General features: G+C 43.3%; 1 protein-coding gene across 1 annotated transcript in view; it reads right to left on the bottom strand.

The window, feature by feature from the left end:
• Nucleotides 1–25,955, bottom strand: part of lrp1ba (low density lipoprotein receptor-related protein 1Ba) — a 342,612-nt gene that overhangs the window by 113,672 nt on the left and 202,985 nt on the right. Inside the window, exons 27-35 of the mRNA XM_029256802.1 lie at nucleotides 19,497–19,628; nucleotides 17,328–17,555; nucleotides 16,705–16,879; nucleotides 15,777–15,871; nucleotides 13,510–13,659; nucleotides 6,213–6,353; nucleotides 3,615–3,740; nucleotides 2,824–2,955; nucleotides 82–216 (exon numbers count right to left, since the gene is read on the bottom strand). Coding sequence (XP_029112635.1) covers nucleotides 82–216; nucleotides 2,824–2,955; nucleotides 3,615–3,740; nucleotides 6,213–6,353; nucleotides 13,510–13,659; nucleotides 15,777–15,871; nucleotides 16,705–16,879; nucleotides 17,328–17,555; nucleotides 19,497–19,628 — 1,314 coding nt within the window. The remainder of the gene's footprint in view (nucleotides 1–81; nucleotides 217–2,823; nucleotides 2,956–3,614; nucleotides 3,741–6,212; nucleotides 6,354–13,509; nucleotides 13,660–15,776; nucleotides 15,872–16,704; nucleotides 16,880–17,327; nucleotides 17,556–19,496; nucleotides 19,629–25,955) is intronic.

Below are 25,955 nucleotides of genomic sequence, written 5' to 3'. Positions count from 1 at the left end.
TTCTGAGGGATTCCTGTAGGTAACGATGCTCAGAGGACCATGGACGTCTACAGATGATGGCTCGGGTCTGAGCGCACTGACCGGCAATCCAGTCCACCGCGATCCCCTCCACTCTGCCGACGCCGCTGGCCACTATGTCCTCCCTCCACGTCTGGTCACGCTTCGCCCTGGAGATCCGGTTCAAACCCATGTCTGTCCAGTAGACTGTGTCGTTACCTGTGCAGAACAAGTAATGTGCCCGGAAATTAACTTGTAAATGATCAACAATGAAAAGACTAAATAACATGATTTTTTTTTTTTTTTCAATGAGCAATAAATGATTAGCTTGAGGTAATGGTGGACAGAACAACCCAGCAATCCCAGGAGGATACTCGACGATTTAGCAATTCAATTTATTTCATGACCACAAACCCTGTGGAGTTCGTTCAGAGGTCCAACACGTACATTTTGCGGTCGTATTTTCCGAGCTCCTTTGTTTTCCTCCCTTTAAAGTTCCAAAGAACAGAGAGACAGAACGTCTCTCTGTCCAGAGGTCTGGAACTCAGATCCACTTTCATCACACACGGACAAAGCAGGAGGCCAAAAAAAGGCCATTGTTTCAGGGTGTTATTATTTATGTATGCGTATGTTTATTCTCTTTTCCTAGCCGGGGGTTGGCTCTCTCCTGATTTTCTCCACCTGTTTAGAGGTGGGGTGGGTGTTGTTTGTTGTCTTCATCTATGAAGATCTGACGATGCACTTATTATAAACTGTTACATCTTGAGTCAGTCGAACCTCCAGTTATGTGGAGTTCACGTCCCGATAGCAGTTTATTCTACATGACAGTACCTGGCTGGGAAAAATGCATTTGTTCTTACTTACAAACCAAAGCGATGCACCGGTCCGGCCTGTCGAACATCACGGGGATCATATCACCCGAGGAAGCATTGACTGCCAGTCCTCTGCAGTGCTCTGGTGGTGCAGTCAATAAGTTCTCAGACTGACCACCGTGTGAACTATCGTGCGTCGTGCTGATGGCTTGCAACCACAGCAGCGCCACATCAGCAACTCTTAGAACTTGTTAACCATAACATGTAATATTATTATCTGTGAATCAATGAAACAAACCAACTTACAATATGAGTAATATGAGTTACTTACTAAGCTATAATTTTTCCATTTATAGTGCTGTGTAATTTTTTCTGTATCAGTTCAGGGTAAGTACCGTTATGAGGATGATACAGCAGGAGGCAGGATTCAAATCCTGGGAATTTTCACATTAAATAAGTATTTCTATATCACTTGTATATCATTTCACATTTTCAGACACTTTAATCCATTTACCTCCCAGTCTGAAGAAAAGGCTTTATTATCCACTAATTAAAGGGCTCTGACATCAATTACTTTTTCATCTAAAGCTCTTACTGTATACCTTCAAATACAAAATGAAAAATAAACAGTAAATAGAAGCTCAAATATTATAAACATCTCTGGAAGTTGCTCGTTCAGGAAAAAATGGCTCCGTGTGAGACGGTGCAAAACTGATGGAATCGCTGCATCTTCACAATGAGAAAAAATTATAGAAAGCTCTGACATTTTAAAAATTCAGGCATCCAGTATTGTTTTTTAACGTGTTTGTTGTTGAGTTTTATAAATACACTACATGGTTCCAACAAGTGTGCCTGTGAATTGGTGGAGACGGCGCACTGGGGGGCCCTTGGTTCGACAGCTGAGTAGAGCACATTCATGGGAACTCATGGGAAAATAACGGGTCCACTTTACAGACACTTAAGCGAGCAGCTGCGAGCGCTCGGAGGAGGAAAACACACACTTAGCGCCTACCACGAACCAAGCAAGCACGAAGACACTGAAATTATGCCACATTCGCTGCCAAATCACTGCCGATCGCACCAAGGTCAAGTCAAGGTCACACCGAGAACCCGCATTTGTTTGGTGCTCAGCTATGAAAACAAGCATTTCTGCCTGGTTTACTGCAAGTTTCTTTTTTGCTTTACAATTTTGTTGACTCCGAGTTGCACGTCTCTTTGGAGAAAACCGTCTGCTAAATGATTAAATGTAAATGTGGTCGGCAGCCATCGCGATTTTGCTTCGCAAGAGTACATCCGAGTTATCGCTCTAGATATTGAGTGGGCACCTTTGCTGTCCGCGAGGTGCGGTAACCGTTTTACATCCCGTCGGAAGATGATGCATAAATGAAGCAAAACTAGTATGTTATTTATAGCCCACAGTCGGCTGTCATAAATCGGGCCGAGCCGAGGAAGAGTATTGTTTCGCATCACTGTGATGGAGCGTTCACGCCACTGAACTCGATTTCCCGCATAAATCATGCAGAAGTACAGGCCACAAACATGCTCCCCACCAGAACACGGTCTGTGCATCGGCGTTCGCGGTGAACCTCTCCCCGTTCGTGCGATACGTCTGAAAAATTGCCTTTGAGTCACGCGCTGCTCGTGGTCCCGCCGGATAAGAAACATCCATTTTCCCATGATCCTCCATGGCTGCTGTAGCTATAGCACATCATCTGTGAAGGAGAGCCGGCGCCACTGATGAACGACGCTTTTGATGCCCACAAGATGAGCCGCTCGCCTGGATCTGGTGCTGAATATCACTTTGCAAAGAGGTGAATTAGCAATGAATTGGCTAATACATGAACGACGTGTAGCTGGACGGATCTGACAGGAGCAAAACGCTCCACTGCCGGGGTATAAACGTTGGTCAGCACTGCGGCACACAGTAAAAGAACTGCACAACGACCACCTGCTGGTCCTGCACACTTTGGTCCCGACCACGGAAAACAAAGACCTGCAGCAGACTGTCAGTTACCTGCATGGAAGTCGACGCCCACAGGGAACATTGTCCCTGTGATGGGCATCAATGTTTCCGTGTTGTCACTGGGGTCCAAGGAGATCCCTCGTATTCCCTCGTGCACTGAATACATTAGGAAAGATCCAATTCCTAAAATAAATAAAATAAATAAATAAACAAACAAACTTGTTTTTCCTCTCTGACCATAATCCATTGTTCTGGTATTAGTGCTATCAGATGCAACAGGCAACAAATCAGAGGCGGTTAGAGACGCTGCCTTTGGATCCAAATACATGTCACTCATGGCTGAATTGGTCACATAAGGCAGCTGGCAGCTGAGGAGAGGAAAACAAAAAAAAACTCCTATTGAGAATTAAGGGCATTAAAAAAATATATATATATATATATATATATATATATATATATATATATATATATATAGGGGGGTGCGGTGGCACAGTGGGTTGGACCACAGTCCTGCTGTCCGGTAGGTCTGGGGTTCGAGTCCCGCTTGGGGTACCTTGCGACGGACTGGCGTCCCGTCCTGGGTGTGTCCCCTCCCCCTCCGGCCTTACGCCCTGTGTTGCCGGGTAGGCTCCGGTTCCCCGTGACCCCATATGGGACAAGCGGCTCTGAAGATGTGTGTGTGTGTGTGTGTGTGTGTATATATATATATATGTATATATAAAAAGAATAAACCTCTAGGGGTCCAACTAGCAATTTGCTGAGTTACACCGCAAGTTAAAGTTGCCCAGGTGTCTGATCAAGGTGGAGCTGAGATCCCGGTGGAGGAGGGGATGGCCTCCTACCTTCGCAGGACATGCGGTCGTTGCGCAGGTGGTATCCCACGGTGCAGGAGCAGCTGCGCGTTGCCTCCGATGTGGGAAAGCAGAGCTGTGAGCAGCCGCCGTTGTTCACCTGGCACGGGTTCCTCCCTGAAACACAAAGGTTCTCTGTTCTGGCTCCTATGTGCTGGAATCACCTCCCCCTCCCACTCAGAACTGCTGAATCTCTCCACATTTCAGAAGGGTTTTAAAACCCACCTCTTCCAAACTCACTTCTCACATGATCTGAGTGCAATTAACATGTTTATGTTCAATAATTTTGTGATTATAACTGTTGAATAATGGTTAAACCTTTTTGCAGCTACTCATGGGATGTAAATGTTTGTTACAGTTTCTTGATAAGAAATTGCCGATTAATGGATAAGCCGCTATGCAGCTACCAGTGCGATGTACATTGGTTCATACGGTGGAATGTGACAAATGAATTGCGCTATAGAATCACGTGTTTGCATCAAAATCTCCCGTTCTGTTAATGTGATGGACTCTTTGTATTGTTCTCTGAGATGTACGTCGCTTTGGAGAAAAGCGTCTGCTAAACGAACAAATATGAAATATACATTTAAACAGGGTGCAGCCCTGAGCTAGAAGGGAAACGATTCCTTTTCCATATCCATTCCAGTCTTGTTAATTCAATTCTGAACAAATATCATCAAAACCCATTAATTACATTGAAAACACTGTGTACGCTACAGCGTGTAACATTTCATATTTGTCTTGCGTAATTTATTTTCCTCTCCCCCCATGAACAATGTGGCATTTCCAAGTGCAAATTCAATTAACATGAGGAATTTTAGAATTTATTGGATCGTATCTGATTTCAGTGCTGTCAAATCCTCCCAGAGAGAAAAGCTTCGTGAAAACAGAGGAAGGATAAAATTAATCATTGATGTGGTCCCTCCTGGGTACAAACTGATGAGGCCTTTAAACAATTTTGCAAAGATTTCAAACGGTCCTTCTAATTAAGTACAGTTTTTAAACGTTACAAAACGAAAGGTAGGGGGCCCTTGTGTGTTTGTCTTCTATACCTTTAGGGAAGCTTCAAATTAAAGTGAAGCAAAACGCTCCTTCGGACTCTGCAGCTTCTTAAAATAATAGGAGAGTCTGCTGGAAAAGTTTTTTCATAATTGATCACAATGGCAGATACAGGGAGTCTGATTCTAAAGTGGTCTTTTTAAAATACCCTCTGTGAGTCTCTTGTCCATGTATCACGGCTTCAGGCAGGAACTTAGTGCACCCCCCCACCCCCAAGGATTAGGGTCGCGTGTGTGTAACGTCACCAGCAAAGGGGCTGGGAATGAGAAGATATGTTTGCTCTTCAAGCAAAGGACTGTAATTGTTTTAAATATTCAAATTATGATTCTGCTTTTGGCTCTGATGAGGTGGAATGAGCTCCCTCTGTACCTCAGAGCTGCTGAATCCCTCCCAGCATTCAAGGAGGGTCTCAAACCCATCACTTTCAGAGCCACTCTTCTCCAAATCACCTCTGCACTTCCTCTTAATTCAATAAGAAGCTCCTCATGTAATAGGTGCCGGCAACAAAATGTGGTATCGAGCAAATCAGCTGTACTTCGAGAATTACTAATTTTTACTGCATCTCGAGGTCTTTGTCTATTGATGCACTTCTGTTTGCTCTGTTATGTGTTGCTTTGGAGAAAAGGCGTCTCTTACACGAATAAATATAATTACCACATTTATGAGTACTGCCAGGCTCAGAGAATTGTTTTTTTTTTTTTTTTTTTTTAATAAAATAAATAAAGAGTAAATACAATGAAGGCCTCAGCGATGCTCTGCTCCGAAAGCTCATTTGAACCCGAGTAATGAGACACGTCCAGCACTCCCCTGCTTTCCCTGCCATGGAGATAAATGAAGTAGCTAATTGGTCTGGGGAAGTTTGAAGGGGTAGTAAAAAATTTACCTTAAAGACTCCTTAATTGACTTTTTTCCTCTTTTTTTAATGGAAATCTTTGGATATCTGCAGCAATGCTCTTAATGGACCTGTCAGGAATATGGATGAATGTGCCAAGAAGTCACGCGACTGCGTTCGGCCGTGTTGAAACCGCACTGTGGACATTAGGACCGTTCGACCTGCCTCTGCGGTTTTTCAAAATATGTGGGGTGGAGGTGGGGGTGGGAGGGGGGACTGACACACACATTATTCTGAACCGCAAGTGATTAACCAGTAGGTATTAAGGGTGCTTCCACAGTTTTCTAATTTCAGCTCGGAGGGAGGAGAGGGTAAATATGGTCTACACTGAAGTGCATGCTCTCTGGTCCCGGTCATCTGTTTAGTGGAGTGGAAAGAAACGCGGGATAATACCATGTTATCATAAACCTCTGATACGAGAGGAAGAGTTCCTGGAGATCATTAACATACCCAGTGACCTGAATCGAAGGAAATATTCCTGCTGCTCGGTGGTTTCTGGACCTTTCCGGTCGATCCATTGCCGTTGGCATAACGGATGACTTGGCGCGGTTTATGGCCGGCTCATTTCGGGGAGGAAAAGCAAGTGTGTGAAGAGCGTGAAGTTGTCCACTATCAAGTCTCCTGGCCGCAGCCCTCACCTTTCTGGCCGTCCTTGTCATACACCTTCATGTGCACCACCCCGGTGGTCTTGGTCCGCAGCACCGCCGGGTTCCGGCCGTCCCGCTTGGTGACGGTGCCCAGCTGCCCAGAGCTGTCGTCCGCCCACCACAGCTTACCACCTGAAATACGCCAACGGTCACTTGGGCTGCGGTTTAAGGGTTAGAGACCGAGCTATAAAGATGGAGACAAAGAAATCTTTCACGCTGAACTCATGGGGGTGGAGAGCAGCTGCAACAATGAGAAATGTAAGGGTATGTTGTGGCCTTGTGGATCAGCAGCCACAACGTGGGGCACATCTTCATATCCACTGGGGCCCCATCGTCTCAAACAAGCAGAGCAAGTCCTGCAATGGGGGTCCTTGAAAGTACCACCACTGAAGCCCTCCAAGTATAAAACTCATAATAAATAACTACAAAAGGAGTGGCACTTCTGCACAGCAGGTAGCACTGGTTCCTCACTCTGCCAGAATTATCAGTTTTCAGCCTAGTGGAGACTCCATGTTCTCCTCATGCTCATCATCCAAAGACGTGCAGAAGAAGGCAACGGTAAAGCACTTTCATGCCTTCCTTCCCTTACCACGAGAGGAGCAGAAGTGGACGCCGGGAGCCAAATTCAGCTCGATGCGACTTATCGTACCGGCGATGATGAAAAACAGAGTCCGATTCAATAGTTAAAAAAATGGCTCAGCTGTGTAACTCTAAACAGCGACCATTTTCGCAACACCATGAAGAATAGTACAGCAATGTATTGTGAACAGCTCACTGATTCATTTCACAGCTATTCACAGTTTAAAAGAAATTAAATTAGAATTTTTTAAATTAATACAAATTTGTAAAAGTGTTTTAAATTCAGTGGGCACAGCTATGTACGGCTGGAAATGATCAGACAGGTAAACGTGTGTTTGCTTCACACCAAGTAATGTCACCTCTGTCAATGGGATGCTCAAAAGCTCCCGTTGAAAAGGACGTGTTAAGCTGCGAGAGCTGAGAAGTCATTATCTCTAACAAGACAGACACTTTTCTCAGGGCGGAGGGTTGGGGGGGGGCGCGATCCGTTTCCCGACGTCGCCTCGAGACTGCGAGAAAACGCATTAAATGCCACAAAGTCATTAAGGTGATGAAGCTCAATGCAGAAACAGGGCATTTGTGTTCAGATGATTTCTGACATTACATGGGAATATTTTGACTTTGACTGCCTCTAGGATGTTAAAAAACGATAATCACGCGTCACTCAGTAGCCAGAGACAGATTACAGTTGTCAAAGTGGACAACTGGTGGGAGAAAACATTAATAATAATAATTTATTGTGAAACAATAATCCAAGAGAACCCTCTTCCCGATCCCCTGTAATGAGACTCTTGTCTCTTGTCGCCAAAGCAACTTTCAATGTTATATCTGTGTGTGGGGTGCAAGCATGCAGGTGGATTTTTGGTTCTTCTTACAATCCACCCCCATTAACGTTTGAACCAGATTTAACTCACCAAAAGGACATGGCCTCGCAGCTCTAAGAGGAGCAGTAGCACAGCAGTGAGATGTCACCCTGAAATAAATGAGGAGCTCAAACTCCAAGCAAAACTGCAAATCTTCACTCTCATCGCTAAACATTTAACACAAACACACAGTTCACCACAACTTCTCGAAGCTATTCTACGCCTCTTCACCCCCAAGTTCGTTCTTCCTTCTCTCCAGTTCTCTCTTTATCGCTCGAGTTGGCCGCTGCTGGTGCTCATTTCCTCCAAACGAAGAGTTTCCAAGTGTGGGAGGGGAGTGTGTGTCAAGGCTCCAGTCTACCGTAGTACACTAAGCTGCTTACAGTGATTGACCGATTTATACAGAAGGGTAGCTTTTATTGTATCAGGTCTAGGTAAGTACCTTGGTGAAGGGTGCTACACCAGGAGCAAGGGTTCAAACCCAAGGCTTTCAGGCTCTAACCAAAACCCCACCTGCCGCTCCAGGTAAAACATAGCAATGCATGTAATAAATAGAGACACAACAAAAATGATGTTTCAAGATGTACCAAGAAAACAAATTTCACAAGTCAGAATACCATTAGCAGAATAGCCCAGAAGAGGCAACTACACTAACAACACAGGTGAACACCCTAAAGAGACAACTGTTCTGAAATGGGACCACACCCCATGGACATAATGCTGAACAGCACATGCGGTGTCACAAAAGACTTCCCACTTGGCCACGTGAACCAATCTCCTTAGGCACGAATGTGGTGGCGACTGGCCTCTCTTGGAACATCGTCTGGAAGGAAGAGGGTCAACGGAGCTCTGCCATCATGTTCTTCAACGTCAACCTTGAGCAAATTACCTTAACAAAATGGTAGGGAGACACGATAAAACGTGTCAAACTTGACATGCACTTGACATACCGATCGGTCTCGTCCAATATTATCGTATCGAGGACGGCGATTGTGTATCGCGCAGCGAGACTCCGATAAGATTATAATCACTCTAAAGATAATGAGGCTGCAAACATAGGCAGAGATTGAACGTCCTCCAAAGGCGCTGCACTAAATGTCTCCGTGGCGGTACGTCGCTGGGCAGCCCATGGCGATAGGAGGGAGAGGCGCAGGTCAAAGACTCTCTCGATTTTATCTCGTACAAAGGATGCTGGGAAACTAAACACGGGCAGCCGTGCAACATAGCGAGCTAATTAAACAAAGTGCTGTGCTAGGAAGCAGAGTTGAGGAACAGAAAGAAACTTAGGAAACTGAAATGTTGGAGCACGTTCAGTTGTTTTAGGTTAACACTTTCAGTTATTAGTGATGTGGTACTTTACCATGATTTAACTATGGCTTCTAAGGGCCAACTCATCTCCAAAATATAGCTTTTTGTATGAATCACTGCTATGTATTTTTTTTGTTTTTTAATCATGATGCATTTCTATAACTTATTTGAACAGGAATTGCAACGGAAGAAAAATTCAATACTACATGTATTTATTTATCAAACACTTTTCTCCAAAGCGACTTCCAATGAACTCCATGTAGTGTCATCAGCCCACACACCTTATTGACCGCGGTGACTTACACTGCTAGATACCACTAGTTATGCTGCGTCACTCATCCATACATCAGTGAAACACACACACTCTCTCTGTCTGTCACTCACACACTATGGAGGAACCTGAACAGCATGTCTTTGGACTGTGGGAGGAAACCAGAGCACCCGGAGGAAACCCACGCAGACACAGGGAGAACATGGAAACTCCACACATACTAAGTGGGGATTGAACCATGTCCTCTCGTACCACCCAGGCGCTGTGAGACAGCAGCACTACTTAGTGTGCCACCATACTACCCAAATTACTATTAATACTATGTATAGTATTTATAATACAATACTAGTTGTACTACTACGACTAAGAAGGCCTCTTGGGCTGCATATTCTATTTATTTATTTTTCTTTCATGCTGTCTGCTGTACAGGGCATGATAGCATAATGGTTAAAGTCCCTGCCTTGAGACCCAAAAGGTTGTGGGCTGGAATCTCACCTCCAGCTGTAGAACCCTATGAAATAAAATAAAATTTCTCAGGTATATAAATGGGTCAATAATTATAAGTGGCATAACACTGTAAGAGGCACCAGTGTAACCTGCTGCGACGCTGTGCAACCCTACACCTCATGAGCTTAATAAACAAACAGGTATTTATTGGAAAGAGTCCATTCTGTAGCCTGCAATGTTTTTATGACACCTTTGTTCCATCATCTCTCTAGTGGTTAAAATGAATATGTCAAAGGAGTACCCAGTAACCCAATGGGACTCCTGAAAAGGAAAGTGAGCCACACAAGGGACGGTCTCGCTCCGGAATCGGGGTTTGGATGGTGTTGGACATAACGGCAGTGAATGCTTAAAGAGGCACCTTGTTGCGAAAATGCAAAATACGACAACTGATTTTCTTTTAACATTATGCCACAAGTCTTTAAAGACTGATAATTTGAAACCAGAGGGGAAGAAAAAGTTCCACGTTGCTTTAGAGACACTTTGATGAGTTCAGCCGTCAAGCGGGTAGCTGCCGTGTCGCGCCAGACACATGCGAGGCAGGTCCACAAAGGAGCTCCGGTGTAATGGGCTTATTATTTTTACTTTAACCCCCACAGGTTGAACTTAATTCATCAGGTAGAACTAAAAATAAGCATTGTTTTAAATGAAAACAACCAAAAAAAAAATTGATAATTTGATAGGACGTCTGAGCCATCAAAGCGATGAGAATCAAAGATGCCGACACATTTTCAAGTGCCGCCTCGGCGTCTCGCCATGTGACAGTTCAAAGATGACGGATGGAGAGGCGAGATGCAGGAGCGCCGATTGCGGCGCGGATTTCCTGTCAGCGGCAGCTGTTGCAACACGCACTGAAAACACGTCAGTAAAGTAGGACACACAGTGGCCTGAGACGGTTCTTTTTGCACCTCTCAGCAGTTCAAACGCGCTGCCAGTTTTATGTTTCATCTGCATTGTATTTTTTTTTTTTAAGTACAATATGAAGATTGTAATTGTGGTAAATACTCTATAGACATGTGACGAAGCAATAAAAGTCTGATCAGAGTAACTGTCAAATGCTCAGATTTTTGTGTAGTTCCCTGCATTTCCTAAATTAAAATCACATTTTATTAGTGCTCTAATGATTTTTATAATATCGCTTCTTGTGTCGTGAACATTCTGCCTGAAGGTATGAATGTTCATCCAATCCATCTGATTTCAGTAACCGCTTGTCCTGAGCAGGGTCCTGATGAACCGGAGCCTATTCCAGAAGCATTGGGTTCAAGGAAGGGGGGGTGGGGGTGGACCCTAGATGGGATTCCAGTCTATTGCAGGACATTATGAACATTAACCAGCTCATTTTCAATTGAATCTATAGCTTTCATCTTACAAATAGTTATAAGCTGGATTTGATATGAATTTCTCGCCTGGGTGGTACGAGGGGACATGGGTTCGATCCCTACTCAGTCTGTGTGAAGTTCGCATGTTCTCCCCATGTCCGTGTGAGGTTTCCTCTGGGTGCTCTGGTTTCCTCCCACACTCCAAAGACATGCTGTTCAGGTTCCCCCATAGTGTGTGAGTGACAGAGAGTGTGTGTGTGTGTGTGTGTGTTCCACTAATGTATGGATGAGTGACCCACTGTAAGTACTGTATCTAGCAGTGTAAGTTACTGCGGTCAATAAGGTGTGTGGGCTGATAACACTACATAGAGTTCACTGGAAGTTGCTTTGGACAAAAGTGTCTGATAAATAAGTACATGTAAATGTAATGTCCTTCGGTCACATGTAAGCGAATTACAGTCTATGAAATGGAATAGATGATATTTTTTATTTTTCGACTCTTTCGGACTGTCTTGGTCATGGTTGTTTTCCAGAATTTTTGTGACATCAATAATATTAATTTGCATTCTGTGAACCAGAATGTACCACCTTGAAAATGAAAATTTCAATATTCATGAGCTGTTATATAAAGTGCTAACATTCGGGGCGCAGTGGATGGACAATATGAAAATTAATGAGACAACTGTCCTCTGCAGCCTTCTCAAAATATCAGTGAGAAATACGTGCGAGTGTGTAAAAACTGTTTGTGTTTTATTATTTTTAAATCAAACTTGAGACAACTGTTGGAAATGAATTCATAGACAAATCATTGTCAGGAACTGGTTGGTGGTTCAAGAGGACAGGCAACTGTTGAGAAGAGCCTTGAATTTTATACACCTTTGTAGTGAAAAACTACACAGAAGGAGTGTTTGGCACCGGTTGCACACACTCAGGGTTTAACTACTACTACAGTGTGAGATAAGGTACTTGTACAATGTACCCATTTCTACAGCAGGGTCATTTTTACTGTATTAACGCAGGGTAAGAACCTTGATCAAGGGCACTACAGCAGGAGGTGTGATTCAAACCTGGGTCCTTCGACAGGAAGTTGGCAGCTCTAACCACGACACAACCTGCTGCCCTTTAATATAAACACTGGCAATTAAATGTGATTTTTCATATTTTCGTGACAGTATGCCTTATTCAGTGTTCAAGGCTAAACGGCTTATTTTACATGTAAATTTGCATGTATTCATTTAGCAGATGCTTTTCTCCAAAGACACGCGCAACTTGATGAAAACAAAAGCGAAAAAAGTCCCCACCCCTCTTTGTGAACTTGTCCACAGAGAGAAGAACAAAAGAACCCTGGATGTGAAGCAAAACGATCCCAACATGTCTTCATGAACCTTCTCGGGTCACCCCCCAACACACACCCCCCCGACTGTATTTAATACCCTCCGCAACAGCAGCTCACTGTGTTTCAGTCAGCCCGCTGTGGTACCACAGTAGCGTTACACACATATTTTGTAGTGTAATCATGTCCCCCCGCCCCACCCCCCAATCTCAGCTTCTTAAACTGCTTTCTTCTCATTTTTTTGTTCCTTATTCAAGGGCGAAAGGAAAGTCAACTGCACCTCAATCCAGCCTCCTTTTTTCGACATTCATTGTTATGTTATGTATTTCCACATTTATTTTTCTGACACTTATTGTCAAAGCAACCTACAGCGTAAAGCTACTTAAAATGATTCATCCATTGATAGAGCCGGGTCATTTTTTAATTTGTTTTTAACGGTACGAGTTCCAGATAAACACCTTGCAGTAAGATAATACAACAGGGGGTGGGACTCAAACCTGAGTCCTTCAAGTGCAAGACGGCACCTTTAACCACTGCGCCACCTGCTGTTACTCATTTCCCTTTGAAAGTTATGCAGGAATTAGACTCTGCAGATGCTGCCTGCAATTGCTGTCTTGTTTGTGTCTATGGAAGATGACAAAGGCAGATTATGCACATTTAAAAAAAAAAAATCATCTACATAATATGGCAGTATCAACATGAGCCAAACAGATTTTGATATATTATAATAAATGCTAATATAATGCATTTTTACCACATGCCGCGTTTCCTTTCTGAAAGAACACAATAAACCTTTCACAGAGCATACAGCACACGAGTGACAAAGATTACAACTACAAAAGGAATAAATTGTACAAAACGTGAAACAATAACCACATGGACATCATTTGAAGGAAAACCGCACTATCGGTCATAAAAGCCATCGTTTTGGCCGGTACACCGCCACTCCAGCGCTATGCCAGCAGCGAGGCACAATGTCAATATAACCCTGTTGGTACTCTGGTAAATGTCTTTTTTTGGGAGCGATTAACTGGCAGTAATTAATCTTCCCCACCCTGCTCCCAATCTGTGGTGCGCTTTTATTCATAAGCATAAGCAACGCTCCGCTCACCCATAATGGCCAGGGCAGTGGCTCGCGACAGCTCCTTCTTCATGGACTCCATCACCTCCAAAGCGCTGCCGTCCAGATTGCACCGGTTGATGGTGCCGTTGCCGGAGCTGATCCAGTAGACCTTGCTGGCGGAGTAGTCGACCGAGAGACCTGGGGCAGAAGGGTTCGGCCCGGTTAGGCCTCCTTGTTAAACTTTATGGATCCTGCCGAGTTCCTATAACAGCAAATAAACACTTCCGCTGCCAGCATGGATGTGATTTAATTATAAATTATATACAAACTATATGCTTGGCGGTAACTCGAAAATGATTTTTAGCCTGAGCATTAAACCAGTAAATGTTCATGAGTGCATTTAGGCTGCTTTTAAAATTTAACATCTGTTTAAAAAAATGTATCCGATACATTAACTTTTCTTACATGGGTCGTTAAGCATCACATATCCTTTCTATTAGCAAAGCTTCCGGAAGCTTCAGTCTGCAGCCCTGATCATGGGCGGCTGTGGAGATGCTGCTGAATCTTGTTTGACCAAATTTTGACCCTTTAAAAAATGCTAATAAAGAATTGTACGACCGGGCCATGTGACTCAACAGCCTGGTGTGTGTGTGTGTGTGTTTGCTGGAGGTAATAGCAGTTATTCACAGTGTTTTGGGACATTTCTGAGTGCACGTGTTTTATTTATGGCACTGTTGGTGCAGCAAAGGTCAGATGTCTCTACACGTATAGCTCATTTTCACAATTCCCCACTCTGCATCATAATTACGATTGCTGTTATTTAAAATTTGGGTCCCGTTCCAGTTGTGCGCACGGTGGCATGTCGGAAAGATTTATGTTGTAAACACGGGTACGGGTGAAAAATAGGGTCACATGTCTGAGAAGCTGGGAGTGCGACCTTGGGCTTTCTTGTGACGGGAAGTGGGAGAAAATCAGATTAAATCCCACATGTTTGGAAAGAAGAAGACGGGAGAAAATTAATGTGAGCTCTCGCAGTGCTGCGCTCAAGGGCTCAAACTGGCACAGCGGCGCAGTCGGCCGAATGTCCCGAAAGATCACGTGGGCGCTCCATCACTGTCGACCTTCTTACACAATCCTGCCAGATTTGCTTCCTATAGATGGCATCATCCAGGCCAACAGGTTCGAGAGGGGTCAGGAAAGTCAGCCGAGGGGATGTCTATTTTGCCAGCAGCAGTATTTTTGGGGAAACCCACAGTGCGGCGGCGTGGGCTCAAGGTAGACGGCTCTATTAACGCCGATGGATTTGAGTGTGTTCTGGTTTTACAGCGGCTGGTTTTATAATTAGACAAACCTATGTGAACGTCAAGGGGGTGCCCAATTTTGCTACTAAAACCAAAGTATAGTTGTAGTAAATTGTACACCGAAAAAGAAAAAGTTCAATGATACAGAAAAAGTTTTGCTAGAAAACTGAAGATCTTCTGTCTTATATATTCACAATTATCTGATGCTTTTCTCCACAGCAACTCACAATGTCAGGCCTCCAACATTTTTTTACCCATTTATACATCTGTTTTTTTTTTTTTTTTGAATTGGAGCAATTTAGGGTAAGTACTTTGCTCAAAGGTAGTCCAGCCGGAAATAGGATTCAAACCTCTGACCTTTGGGTTCAAGGGCTGCAGCTGTAAGCACTAGACTACCAGCTGCCCATGTATGAATGTGAATGTAAATGTAAATTCATATCGTAAACATGGTGTGAGGCATCGCCTTTCTGCCTCTTTCAAATGTTGCTACTTTGTGCAGAAATAATGTTCACGTAGGTGTTCTATGTAATGTTAGAAAAAAATAACATTAATAAATTCAAATTCTATTTTCCTCGACGATCTGCATGTGTCTTTATGTAAGTAAATCAATAAATATCATATACACATACACACGTATGTACTTTTCTTAATCTAGTGGTAAAGGTCTAGGAGGTGCTGGACTGATACTTGTCAAGGAGCACCCGAGACCCCAGGACCGGCGCTGCTTGTAAGCCAACAAAGCCATATTGCAGGAAGCAGAGCTGTGCCAAAGAACGGGAGCTGATCATTGGCCGACGCGTTCGGAGGGAACCTGAGCGAGCTGGGGGAGGACTAAGGGTTGCGCAGTCTGATTTTCTCTCTCTCTCTTTTTTTTTAATGCATGAGAGAGAAGAATGCAGCATAAAAATGCAGTGCATTTACCCCTCCCAGAATGAGCTCAAAGAGCGCTCCCTCCAGAATGGCCACTGCCCATTTCCGCAATCGAATGTAGAACGAACATTTGGCGACACTCACCCACTGGCTCCCGCTGGTTCTGGTGCAGGATCTTACTGTTACTTCCATCCATGTTGGCCATGTTGATCATGTTGCCATCAGTCCAGTAAATTTTTCTGGAAATAAAACCAAACGGAGGATACAAGTCAGCATCTGAAAGTACTTTCAAAGTACAGTAGTTACACCTTCTGAGTGGTTTCATATGGGCTTCAAGCCATAATAAAAGGTATAATGAGAGAAAAAGGACCGCTTCTCTGGGATTCATTATAAGCATGGTAAAGCTAATTTAAAACAGAGTGTGGTGGGAAGCACTGTGTTTAGAGCCGATTCCTGTAGACTCGGGGGTGTGAGGTCTGATGATCAAGGTAGTTACTCTAAATTACCCAGCTGAAAAAATGGGTAAATCAGGGTAACCTGACATTGTACTTTGCTTTAGAGAAAAACACTGTGAAATGGGTAAAATATAAAATATAAATGCAATAAAATAAACGAAAGAGTGCAATATATTTGTGCCACGGTGATGTGCAAGGAGACATGGGAAATCACTGTAAGTAAAACTCGAAGAGTCCGACTTTCCTGTACAGGACTTAACAAACTGCTTATTTTTTCAGACTCAACGAGCCACTTTTATACGGCTTTATCGATCGGCCGTATCGATTCAGAGCCTCTCTGCTTACGGCTGCTTAGCCGTTTGATAACACTGCCACCCCTCAGGGCGTGCCAAAAATAAAAGCGGGATTTAACGTCTCGTTTTGGTGACACGTGTGTGACAAGCCCTTCTTTCCGCTGCGCTTGCGCTCCTCGTTGAGGACTCATTAAGTGCCCCCATGGAGCGTCTCACACTGAGAGCACTGAGCACTTTAAGAGGGACAGTAGCACGCTAAGCCCTCGACAATGACGGACTGGCAGGGAAATCTGGCGCTTCTCCGCATTTCCTCATTCCACTTACCCTTTGGACGGATGCACGACCAGGCACTTAGGCTTATCGATGCCGTGGACAACTGAGGTTTTGAGAGATCCGTCCATGCGGGCGACATTAATCTGCGTCTCATCGTTCTCTGAGCTTATCCAGTACATGTTCCTCGAGAGCCAATCCAAAGCCAGCCCACGGACATTTAGGATATCTGGAAGAAGCAGACATGGCATGAGGCACACAGAGAAGAACAGTCAACAGCTTAGCTTTAGCATTAGGTGGCTAAAGGTTGCGGGCTCCTCTCTCTGAGCAAGTGGCTGGAGTCTCTCTTAGATGCAATGCGAAAGCCCTCAAAGAGGTCTTCATCCTGTCCTCAAGCACAGTTTAGAGGACTCTCTTTAAATAGATTCATAGTACAGAATCCCTGCAGATCAAAGAGATACATTGGGGGTTTGGAAAAGTGTTGTGGACAGAAGAGCTACAACATGCAACACATCAGTCATGTAGCTGCAAAGGCATGAGCCGACATGAGTGGAATACAAATGTCTTCTCATGTCTGCTTTTCCAATGTGGGGCTGGTGCCAGCAAGTCTTTGGGAACAAGCGTGCTTTGAAACATGAAAGGCCGACGTGACGGGTCACAGCATAACAGTACCGTACCTCCAGATATGACTGTCTCCAAACCGGACCCGTTTATGAAGGCTCGCTTTATGGTCTGTGTTTTCACGTCAGCCCAATAAATCCTCTCCTCCAGAGCATCGTAATCCACTACGGTGACGTTGTCAATGTCAGGGACCGTCAGGGCCGTTATGATATTCATATATGGGTTGTCGATGTCCACACCGCGGATTTCTGAGCGCCTGGCATATAGCAGAAACCTCTTCAATGCTGTTCCGGCAAAGAGATCAGAAAGAAAATCATTAATTTCTGGTTGAATGTAAACGGATGAGCGATAACTGTGACGTAAAAAGACACAGGAAATCTGTGGTGGGAGAAAAAGTGTTGGGAATTTGCAGAGACAACCAGGAGACTTGGAAGTATCTTCAGCAGGATTTTTTATTGCAGATGATAGCATCAGTCTACAACATCAGAACGTTCTGTTTCGCACTGTAGTCATCAAGTCTAACTAAGGGAGACATACACCACTGTGGTTTTTTAAGCATTCAGCGGGCAGTCCTTAAAGGTGTGACCTTACACAAAGCTTTAGAGGTGATACTCTCAAACAAAGCATCAAAGGCAAGGAAGCCTTCACAGGAACCAACCCCCTACTGCTGGCTACCCCAAATTTCCTTATCACCAAATGGTTTGACCACCATCTAGTAACAAGAACTGGGATATATCAACATTCTCACGATCACATTAACAGGTAGACCCATTCAACTGTAAGTTTGATCTAATCATCCAGAAGATATTGTCTTGAATGCTCACACGCAATGTGTATTACCCTGATGTTTTCATATGATACTATGGGATAGACAGACAGTCAACTGATCTTAAAGTGACCCTGAGTTGTGGATTCCTACACAAGGTACTGTTCATGAGCACTATGCCGTCCATGTGAGGGAAAAGCAAACCAAAAAAATACCCCTAAACGCTAACCCCTGATCCGATCCACTAACCCTAACCCCAAACTGCTAACCCCTAACTCCTAACTTTAATTCTAATCCCCAGATCACTAACCCTAACCACTATATTTCCATTTACTGATTTAACAGATGCTTTTCTCCAAAGTGACTTCCAATGAACTCTATCTAGTATTACCAGCCCACACACCTTATTCACCATGGTGATTTACACTGCTAGATACACTCCTTGCACTGGGTCACTCATCCATACATCAGTGGAACACACACACTCTCTCAGTCACTCACACACTATGGGTGAACCCGAACAGCATCTCTTTGGAGTACACTAACCCTAACCACTAACTGTAATCTCCAATACTATCCACTTACCCGAACCGTAAACTCCTAACTCCCACCTTAATCGCTAACCACTGACCCCTAACCCAACCTCAAACCACTAATTACTAACCCCTAACCCTAATTCTAATCAGAAATCCCTTACCGCCATTCTAACTGCTAATCCCTATCTGCTAACCCCAGCTCCTAACTGCTAACCCTATCCCCAGACTTGAAACCCTAATGAAACACATTTCGATACAATAAGCACTCTCCCAAAGCTCAGGCTAGTAGGAACTGAGAAATTGCAGTCGTGTTATGGATATAACTGATTGGACTGTAAGTACATCTCTCAGTGGGTGGTGCATAAAAAAGCATTGCAGAAAACACACAGTTGCATTATAGCTTTTTCATGCTGAGTCAAAGATCTGCTCAGAAAGAAGCAAAATAAACCCCAACAAATAGTTGTATGTCATAATTTATGTTTGATTGATTACTTGACTGTAATAAAGTAGCAAATATGTAACACGTAATGTTTGCTGAAGTGTGTAAATATAGATACACTGGTTACAAATACTTTGTTTATGGCTTAATCTCATAGCAAAATATTGAGTTTTCCATTTTTATAATTAAAATATTCAAAAGACTTTTCTAACAGCAAATAGCTTAAGGAGAGGGAAATGTAAGACATTTTTTTCTGTAACTGTAATACATAATTAGAAAAATATTTTTAAAAAAAAACAAATGAGAAATTTCAAAATAAAATTGCTATATGACACAGAAAAAGTGTTTCTTGGTACTAAAATTGTTTTTCGTACTACAGGCTAAGACCATTCTAGCACTTTCTTCTGTGATTAACACCTCTTGCAGCCAATGGCATGAGGTCTGTTCCAATTATTGGGGGGCCCAGTGGGCGGGGCCTACTTACCAATACAAGATGTGTTGTCAGGGGAGAGCTTCATGAGGTGGGGGCAGGCGCAGGCAGCCGTGCGATTGTATCCGATGAGGCACAGGTGTGAACAGGGTCCCCGGCCATCGTTGGCCTCGCACGGGTTGGAAGCTGGAAGCCGTGAAAGACGGGAGGTGACGGGTCAGTGGACTGCAAGCCGAAATGAGTTTGAATCAATCCCTCAGTAACAACGATTGTTATTGACTTCATTCATTCATTCGTTTGTTCATTCGTTCGTTCGTTCGTTCAACCTCTCTGCAGCATTTTGTTAAGGTTACGGCCCATACTTGACCCCCGCCTCCCCTCCGGCCCCCCAGATTGAGAAGAACCAAATGGATAAAAACTTTTTTTTTTTTTTCCTCTCTCTACATGGAAGAAATACTCTGGAATCCAGAAGATGGCATCATATTGAGTCCCCCACCATCCACAGCCACCCTCGGTGTCTTAACCCCCCACCACAACAGCCCTGCAGAGCTATGATTCAGACACAATGACAATAGGTGTACGTTCATCATGGTGTGGCGGAGGCGTCAGAGACATCTGGAATAAAGGCTGTTTTGATTCCACTGCCGCCTTTGCTCGATCCCACGAGAGCTCAGATGCTTAAACACGCCCCCTTCCCCTGCATTTCTGCTAACACCGTGTTCTCTATGTTGACCTCACACTCACTTCGGCAACGGACCCGGTGAGATCCTACAAAGGGGCCGGACCCCACAGCAGCCTGCGTGAACCTGCACAGTACCCCGATCCAATACAGTCTGCATTTATTTATCGTCCTGCCGGTTCCTTGAGTGGAGGAGGTGGCGGCCATACAGACCGTGTGCTTCTCATCATATACATAAAATTGTTCCCTCTGGAAAAAAGAGCCTTAAATGCTACTTCAGAGAGTATTTTAACTGTTTTAACTTTTCTTCCCCCCTCACAATTTTCCTCTATGGCACAGAGCTGAATTATTTTGCAGTAATTTATTGTCAGCAACTTAAATGGTTTTTTCCCCCCTCAAGGCACATTCTCACAGATTTCGCATTGAATTAATTATCCATACAACTCACCCCCCTGCGGGGGTTCTTGTACAATTTAGAATGGCAGTTCTCTGCAAGAATATAAAGCTATTGGGAATAATAATATATCACTTTTGATGTGAGGCCAGTTCTTTTATACAAGATGCCTTAGATCATATGGGATAAAATAAAGTTGAATATATGATGATACAGCAGAGAAATGAGAGTCAAAAACAGCTAAAACACACCTAAGAGAGTTTTAGTGTGCTCTTGTTATGAGCCTGCTTAAAGATAAAAAAAATATATTTTAGAAATCCAAAGCAGTAAATCTGTATATTTTTTGAATAAAGAATTTGGTAGAATTTTCTTGTTTATGACCACAGGAAAAAAGCAAACAGTACAACAAAGACCACTCAAGGCCTTTTGTACGAGATGCTTCCTTTCCATGTTTTTATATCCACAAACGCCCCGGGAGAGTTGCGGAGCCACTTTGCATATTTAGTTCAACCATATTAATAAAAGATGAAAACAAAACAGGAAAGAAGGAAACATCCGCCTCTGATTACGTGTCTTTTTTTTCCCAGCCTGGGTCTCCTGAAGGTCTCATGCGATGGAATGAAATCTGATAGACATTCAAGTGTTACCATGGACTTGGATGAGGAACGTGACAAGGTGCCGATTTAGTCCAGGGCACTTTGTCTCCGTCTGCCTTTATTTATTTCATGCATAAATGTGGAATCTTATACAGATACAAACATATGGAATATATATACAGGTGATGGACAGAAGACAGAAACACCACATGAAAAAGAGTTTTCAGAGTGATATGAGACAACTAACAGCGTGCCAAAGAGGCTAAATAGGCTGTCTTCAATGATTTCAAGGTCAGCAAAGAGAAAAAGTGGTCACAACTTGAAGCTCATCAACAAGGATAGACAGTCCCTTCACACTTCAATGCCCCAAAAGTATAGTCTCAAAAATGACCACTTAACTGCATGTACACCTCTGTGACTCAGTCTTAACAAAAACTGCACGTCATAAGCTTCACAAAAGGAATTTATGGCAGCATTGCCACTTATATCCAGTCAATACACATAACCTGGCATAAGCTTCACAAATCCTGGAACCCTGAGCAATAGAAAAAAGGGAATATAGTCTGATGAGTCAACTTGCACTCTATTTTCTATGTCTCTATATACTGTTCATAAAAAAAATAAACAGATCACATAAAGAGGTTTTATGCAACTTTTCACTCTGGAAGCAAGTATACACTTTTTAAAGCCTCTTTTCCATTTTCTCTGAGACTGAACCAACACCACCTGAAAAAGGAACCAAATTAAACACCGACATCCCTGATGCACAGACATCCAGCCTACACCTCTTCTGGGGACCGCTTGGACAGGATACCTGCTCGCTCAGGCCCCAGGAGAACCGAGGAGTCCAGCGCTGAGACCCTGCCAGGTACGTGCAGGTGACCTCCTGAAAAGGATGCTTTCCCTCCCATAAACCAATTTGTGCGTGCTGCACAGGCACCATGTCAGCAGAAGACCTGCTTTACCGGAGCAGAAGAACACGTCATGGGTATGGCTTTAATCCCACAGTTTCCCCCTTTATGGCTGGTAGGAAGTTATAGGTGTCTTATTGTTCTTCTGGGTTCAGTAAAAATAATTGGAAGGGAGTTATTGGGGACTTAAGCATGTGGGGGAGCAAAATATCCAATTCATGAGTTTTCAGCTGCAAATGCACCAACCTATATTTCCATCTGTAATGTGAATTTTTAAGCAGGAGCATTTTCTCTTACTCATATGAATGTGAAGGTGGGACTGAAAAAGGACAGAAAAAAATGGAATGCTCTGAACTGTGGTGCTTTAGGGGAAACAAATGCATCGATGTTGGATCAAGTCAAACTGAAACTGTCATTGGAAGCAGAAATGATGAGACCAAGGTTATTCTACCTGGACACATAGTGAGAAGGTTGAATTCTCTCGAAAAGATGGTGAAAACTGGAAAAGTTGGAGGAAAAAGAAGAGGAGGACAAGCAGCAGGCAGATGGATAGGCTCAATCACAGTGACAATGGAAATGGCCCTTTCAACATGAAAGACACAAGTGGAGGACAGAAAATTCTGGGAAAGCAGTCAGCAAGAGTTGACATTGACTTGATGGCATGTAACAACAGAACATGTGAATCCTGCATATAATTAATCAATAGGACATTAGTCATTTATCATAATAATATGGACCCATACCCACCACCGACTCTGCCCCTTTCTTGAACGGCACCTAAATTGTTGTCATGTGGTAACCTGGTAACCCATCACTAGAAAATACCCAGGGCCTGGTCTCAGATTTCCCTTTGGAGACAAATCACATCGAATCCACTGCTCATTGTTAGAATCTGGAAATGACATGGCCCTCATTCAAATGTGGACCTGGGCTGTAGGTCCTGCTCAGTGCCTAGAGCTAGACGACACAAAGGCACAGAGAAACTCATCGTTTCTGCCAATTAATTGGTAAAGAGGTTTTCTTTCAGTAGATACACTTATGGTGCTGCTGCCGACTGAGCTGCTGCCCATATCTCAGAATAGAAGCAGGGACGTGTTGCCCTCCGCTGTTGCTGTCAGTAATTCCAGGTTCCCTCTACTCCACCAACCCCCACATCTCACAAGCCTCAAGCCATAAATAATGTGTTTACAATCTGTGCTGCACTCTGAGTCTTTGGGGATGGTGCAGAAAGCTCCGGTGTGCTTAGGCCTCCAGCCCAGCTCTTTCTCGGAGCCTCTCGGCCCGGGGCTCTCTGGGACCACTCCATCTGGAGCCATGCACTCAAGCAGGGGCCAAATGTGGAAAGAGCATCTCAGTCCTCAGCGGTCAGAGTAGGTATGTCGTACTTCGGCAATAGCCCTCCAGCGCACCCCCCCACACGCCTCTTTAAATTAGATTAGATGCATGTATTGGCTTTTTTAGCAATGCGGTGCAATTTGTTTGCACTTATCTATGCAGAACAGTCACAGGAGCGCTTAAACATGAAGGCAAAGCGTGGAGTTAAGTGCTATTAAATTGGAGGCATTTAATTTAATCCCTTGGGGGTGAATGGAGGTGGTGGTGGTCCTCTGTTGCCACTGAATGAGTGGAGAAGCTCATTTATAGACATCCTGACAACTGATCGATTTCATCCGTCTGCAAACTGAGCAAATTTAACTATTCTCATTAAGAGAAGGTCATAATCATAACTCATCACCACCAGCTAAATTTACAGGTATGGATGGAGAAAAATAGAGACACCCATTAACATAAACAGTAATCATCATGCAAGAGTTAAATTATCCCCAGTGTGGAACGGGATAATAAAAATTTATCAAGGATATTAGAGATTTATAACTCTTTCAAAAGCATTTCATAGCAACCTAATAAACACCACATAAATATTCAAAATGCTTTGTGTTGACAGCTGCGGATCTTCTTGAGTTGTTATTATTAGAAGAATAACAATGATTGTATTATAATACATAATTGCAATATGTAAGAAATTGCTAATAAATTATTTACTAGGAAAAAATTTTAATGACACAGACAGCAATGTTACATTATTGTAAATTTTAAGAAAGTATTATCTGGATTTGTTTTAAGGGCTGGAGAATGAGCAAAATTCCTGTCCAGAGAAACGAGGAGGATCAATGAGTTTGAGAGAAACAAGTTCGCCGTACAGAAGTAATTAGGAAAAAATAACCACGTGATATTCAACTAATAACAGAAACTGAAATACGTCTCCAGTGCAGGTTGGGAAATAAGAAACAAACACTAAAGGCCGAGACACAATGGTCTGCATGCGGACTTATATGTCTCTTACGACCTTCTGCCAAAAATGCGGAATTAGGAAGGTTCCTCCCAGCCACCCGAAGCCACTAAGGCCCTTGAACAGTTACTCTGGGCTTTCGGTTGCATTCATTACTTCACATAAAACCTTTCAACACAATTAAGTCTCCACCTAACTGCACTTTACTGAGTTGCCAAAATAAAGCCATTAATAAATTCGTACTTTTTCCTCAGCTTGGATGTCAGCACCCTTGGAAACACCTAAGCGGATGTGTCATCAAAGCCCGGGACGAGCGTGAGTATTTATTGAGCATTCTGAATTAATGTATTCACACTTGCAGCCAGAACAGGTCTGTTTAATCCATTAGGGCAATTAGGAGGAGCTGTGAGGAATATGACAAGGCACTTCTGAAGGATAATGTGACCAAAATGAACTTTTATCAAAGCCCTAAAATAACAATAAGCAGTTTGGGAGAATGACAAAGAACACATACAGCGATTCAGACTTGAATCGATATGAGTGTGGCTGTGCAGTTCACTCATAAACTAGACTATATCTTTAAACACATAAAAGTCAGGAACAATATTACCCGCTTAATGAGGATTGAAAGAATAAAAGGGCCATTTTCCATGGTTTTCTTTCTGTACAACGCAAGACACTGTTTTTTTTTTTTCCCCCCCCTCATCACTGCAGCCTCAGAAATGTGGATCCAAAGTTGGTGGAAAAGATACCAGTAATCGTTCATGTGGCAATGATATCACGCTAATAGCCGAGAATAAAGAAGACTTTAAAATCCTGTTGAAAAGTCGAAGCAGACAGGGAAAAAAAGGACAATGACTGAATGTGCCAAAAAGTAAAGTCATGGCAACTGGAGTAGCAGTGGATGGTGAGGACATCAAGGCAGTTGACAAGTGTCAGCTTTTGGGATTAACAGCAAGGGATCCGGCAGTCTCAACAAGAGACACACTGAGGACTAGAACTTGGTAGAGTTCCAATGAAAGATCTGGAAAAAAAATCCCCAAATATTTTGACAGGTTGAGTAGAATGAAGACTAGATCTGTTCAACAAGGATATCTTCTGTAATACTATATGCATATGACAGCTGGACACTAGAAAAGCAGGACAGGAGAAACATTGGCTCCATTGAAATGTAGTGCTGGAGGAGACTTGAGGATACCATAAATGGTCAAGTGAAGAAACAGATCAATGTTGTGTCAAATTAAAGTAGAAGTTTCATTGGAAGCACAAGTGATGAGACTGAGGTTATCATGCTTTGGACACATCATCACAAGGTTGGATTTTCTCAAAAAGATGGTGATAACTGGAAATGCTGGAGGTAAAAGAGGATGAGGAGCAACCAGATGCATGGACTTCACCATAGTGACAGTGGGCTGAACTTTCTGGAAGGACTCATGTCATGAACAAGATCCATCATCAGCTCAAAGGCTCTTAACAAAAACAACCTCAAACATCTTCTACACACACACACACACCTACTTCAGTAGTATAGCTTTGCATCATAACACTGTAGTGAGAAAATACTGTATATTCCCTCAGCTCCAAGATGAACGTTATTTTTCAAAATTTCACGACTTGAAAATCTGGATGTATCTTACGATCGA

The sequence above is a fragment of the Scleropages formosus genome, chromosome 12 (genome assembly GCF_900964775.1).
Source record: "Scleropages formosus chromosome 12, fSclFor1.1, whole genome shotgun sequence".
Lineage (NCBI taxonomy): Eukaryota > Metazoa > Chordata > Actinopteri > Osteoglossiformes > Osteoglossidae > Scleropages > Scleropages formosus.
The sequence above is the reverse complement of the archived record's forward strand: the minus strand, read 5'-3'. Positions and strand labels throughout refer to the sequence as shown.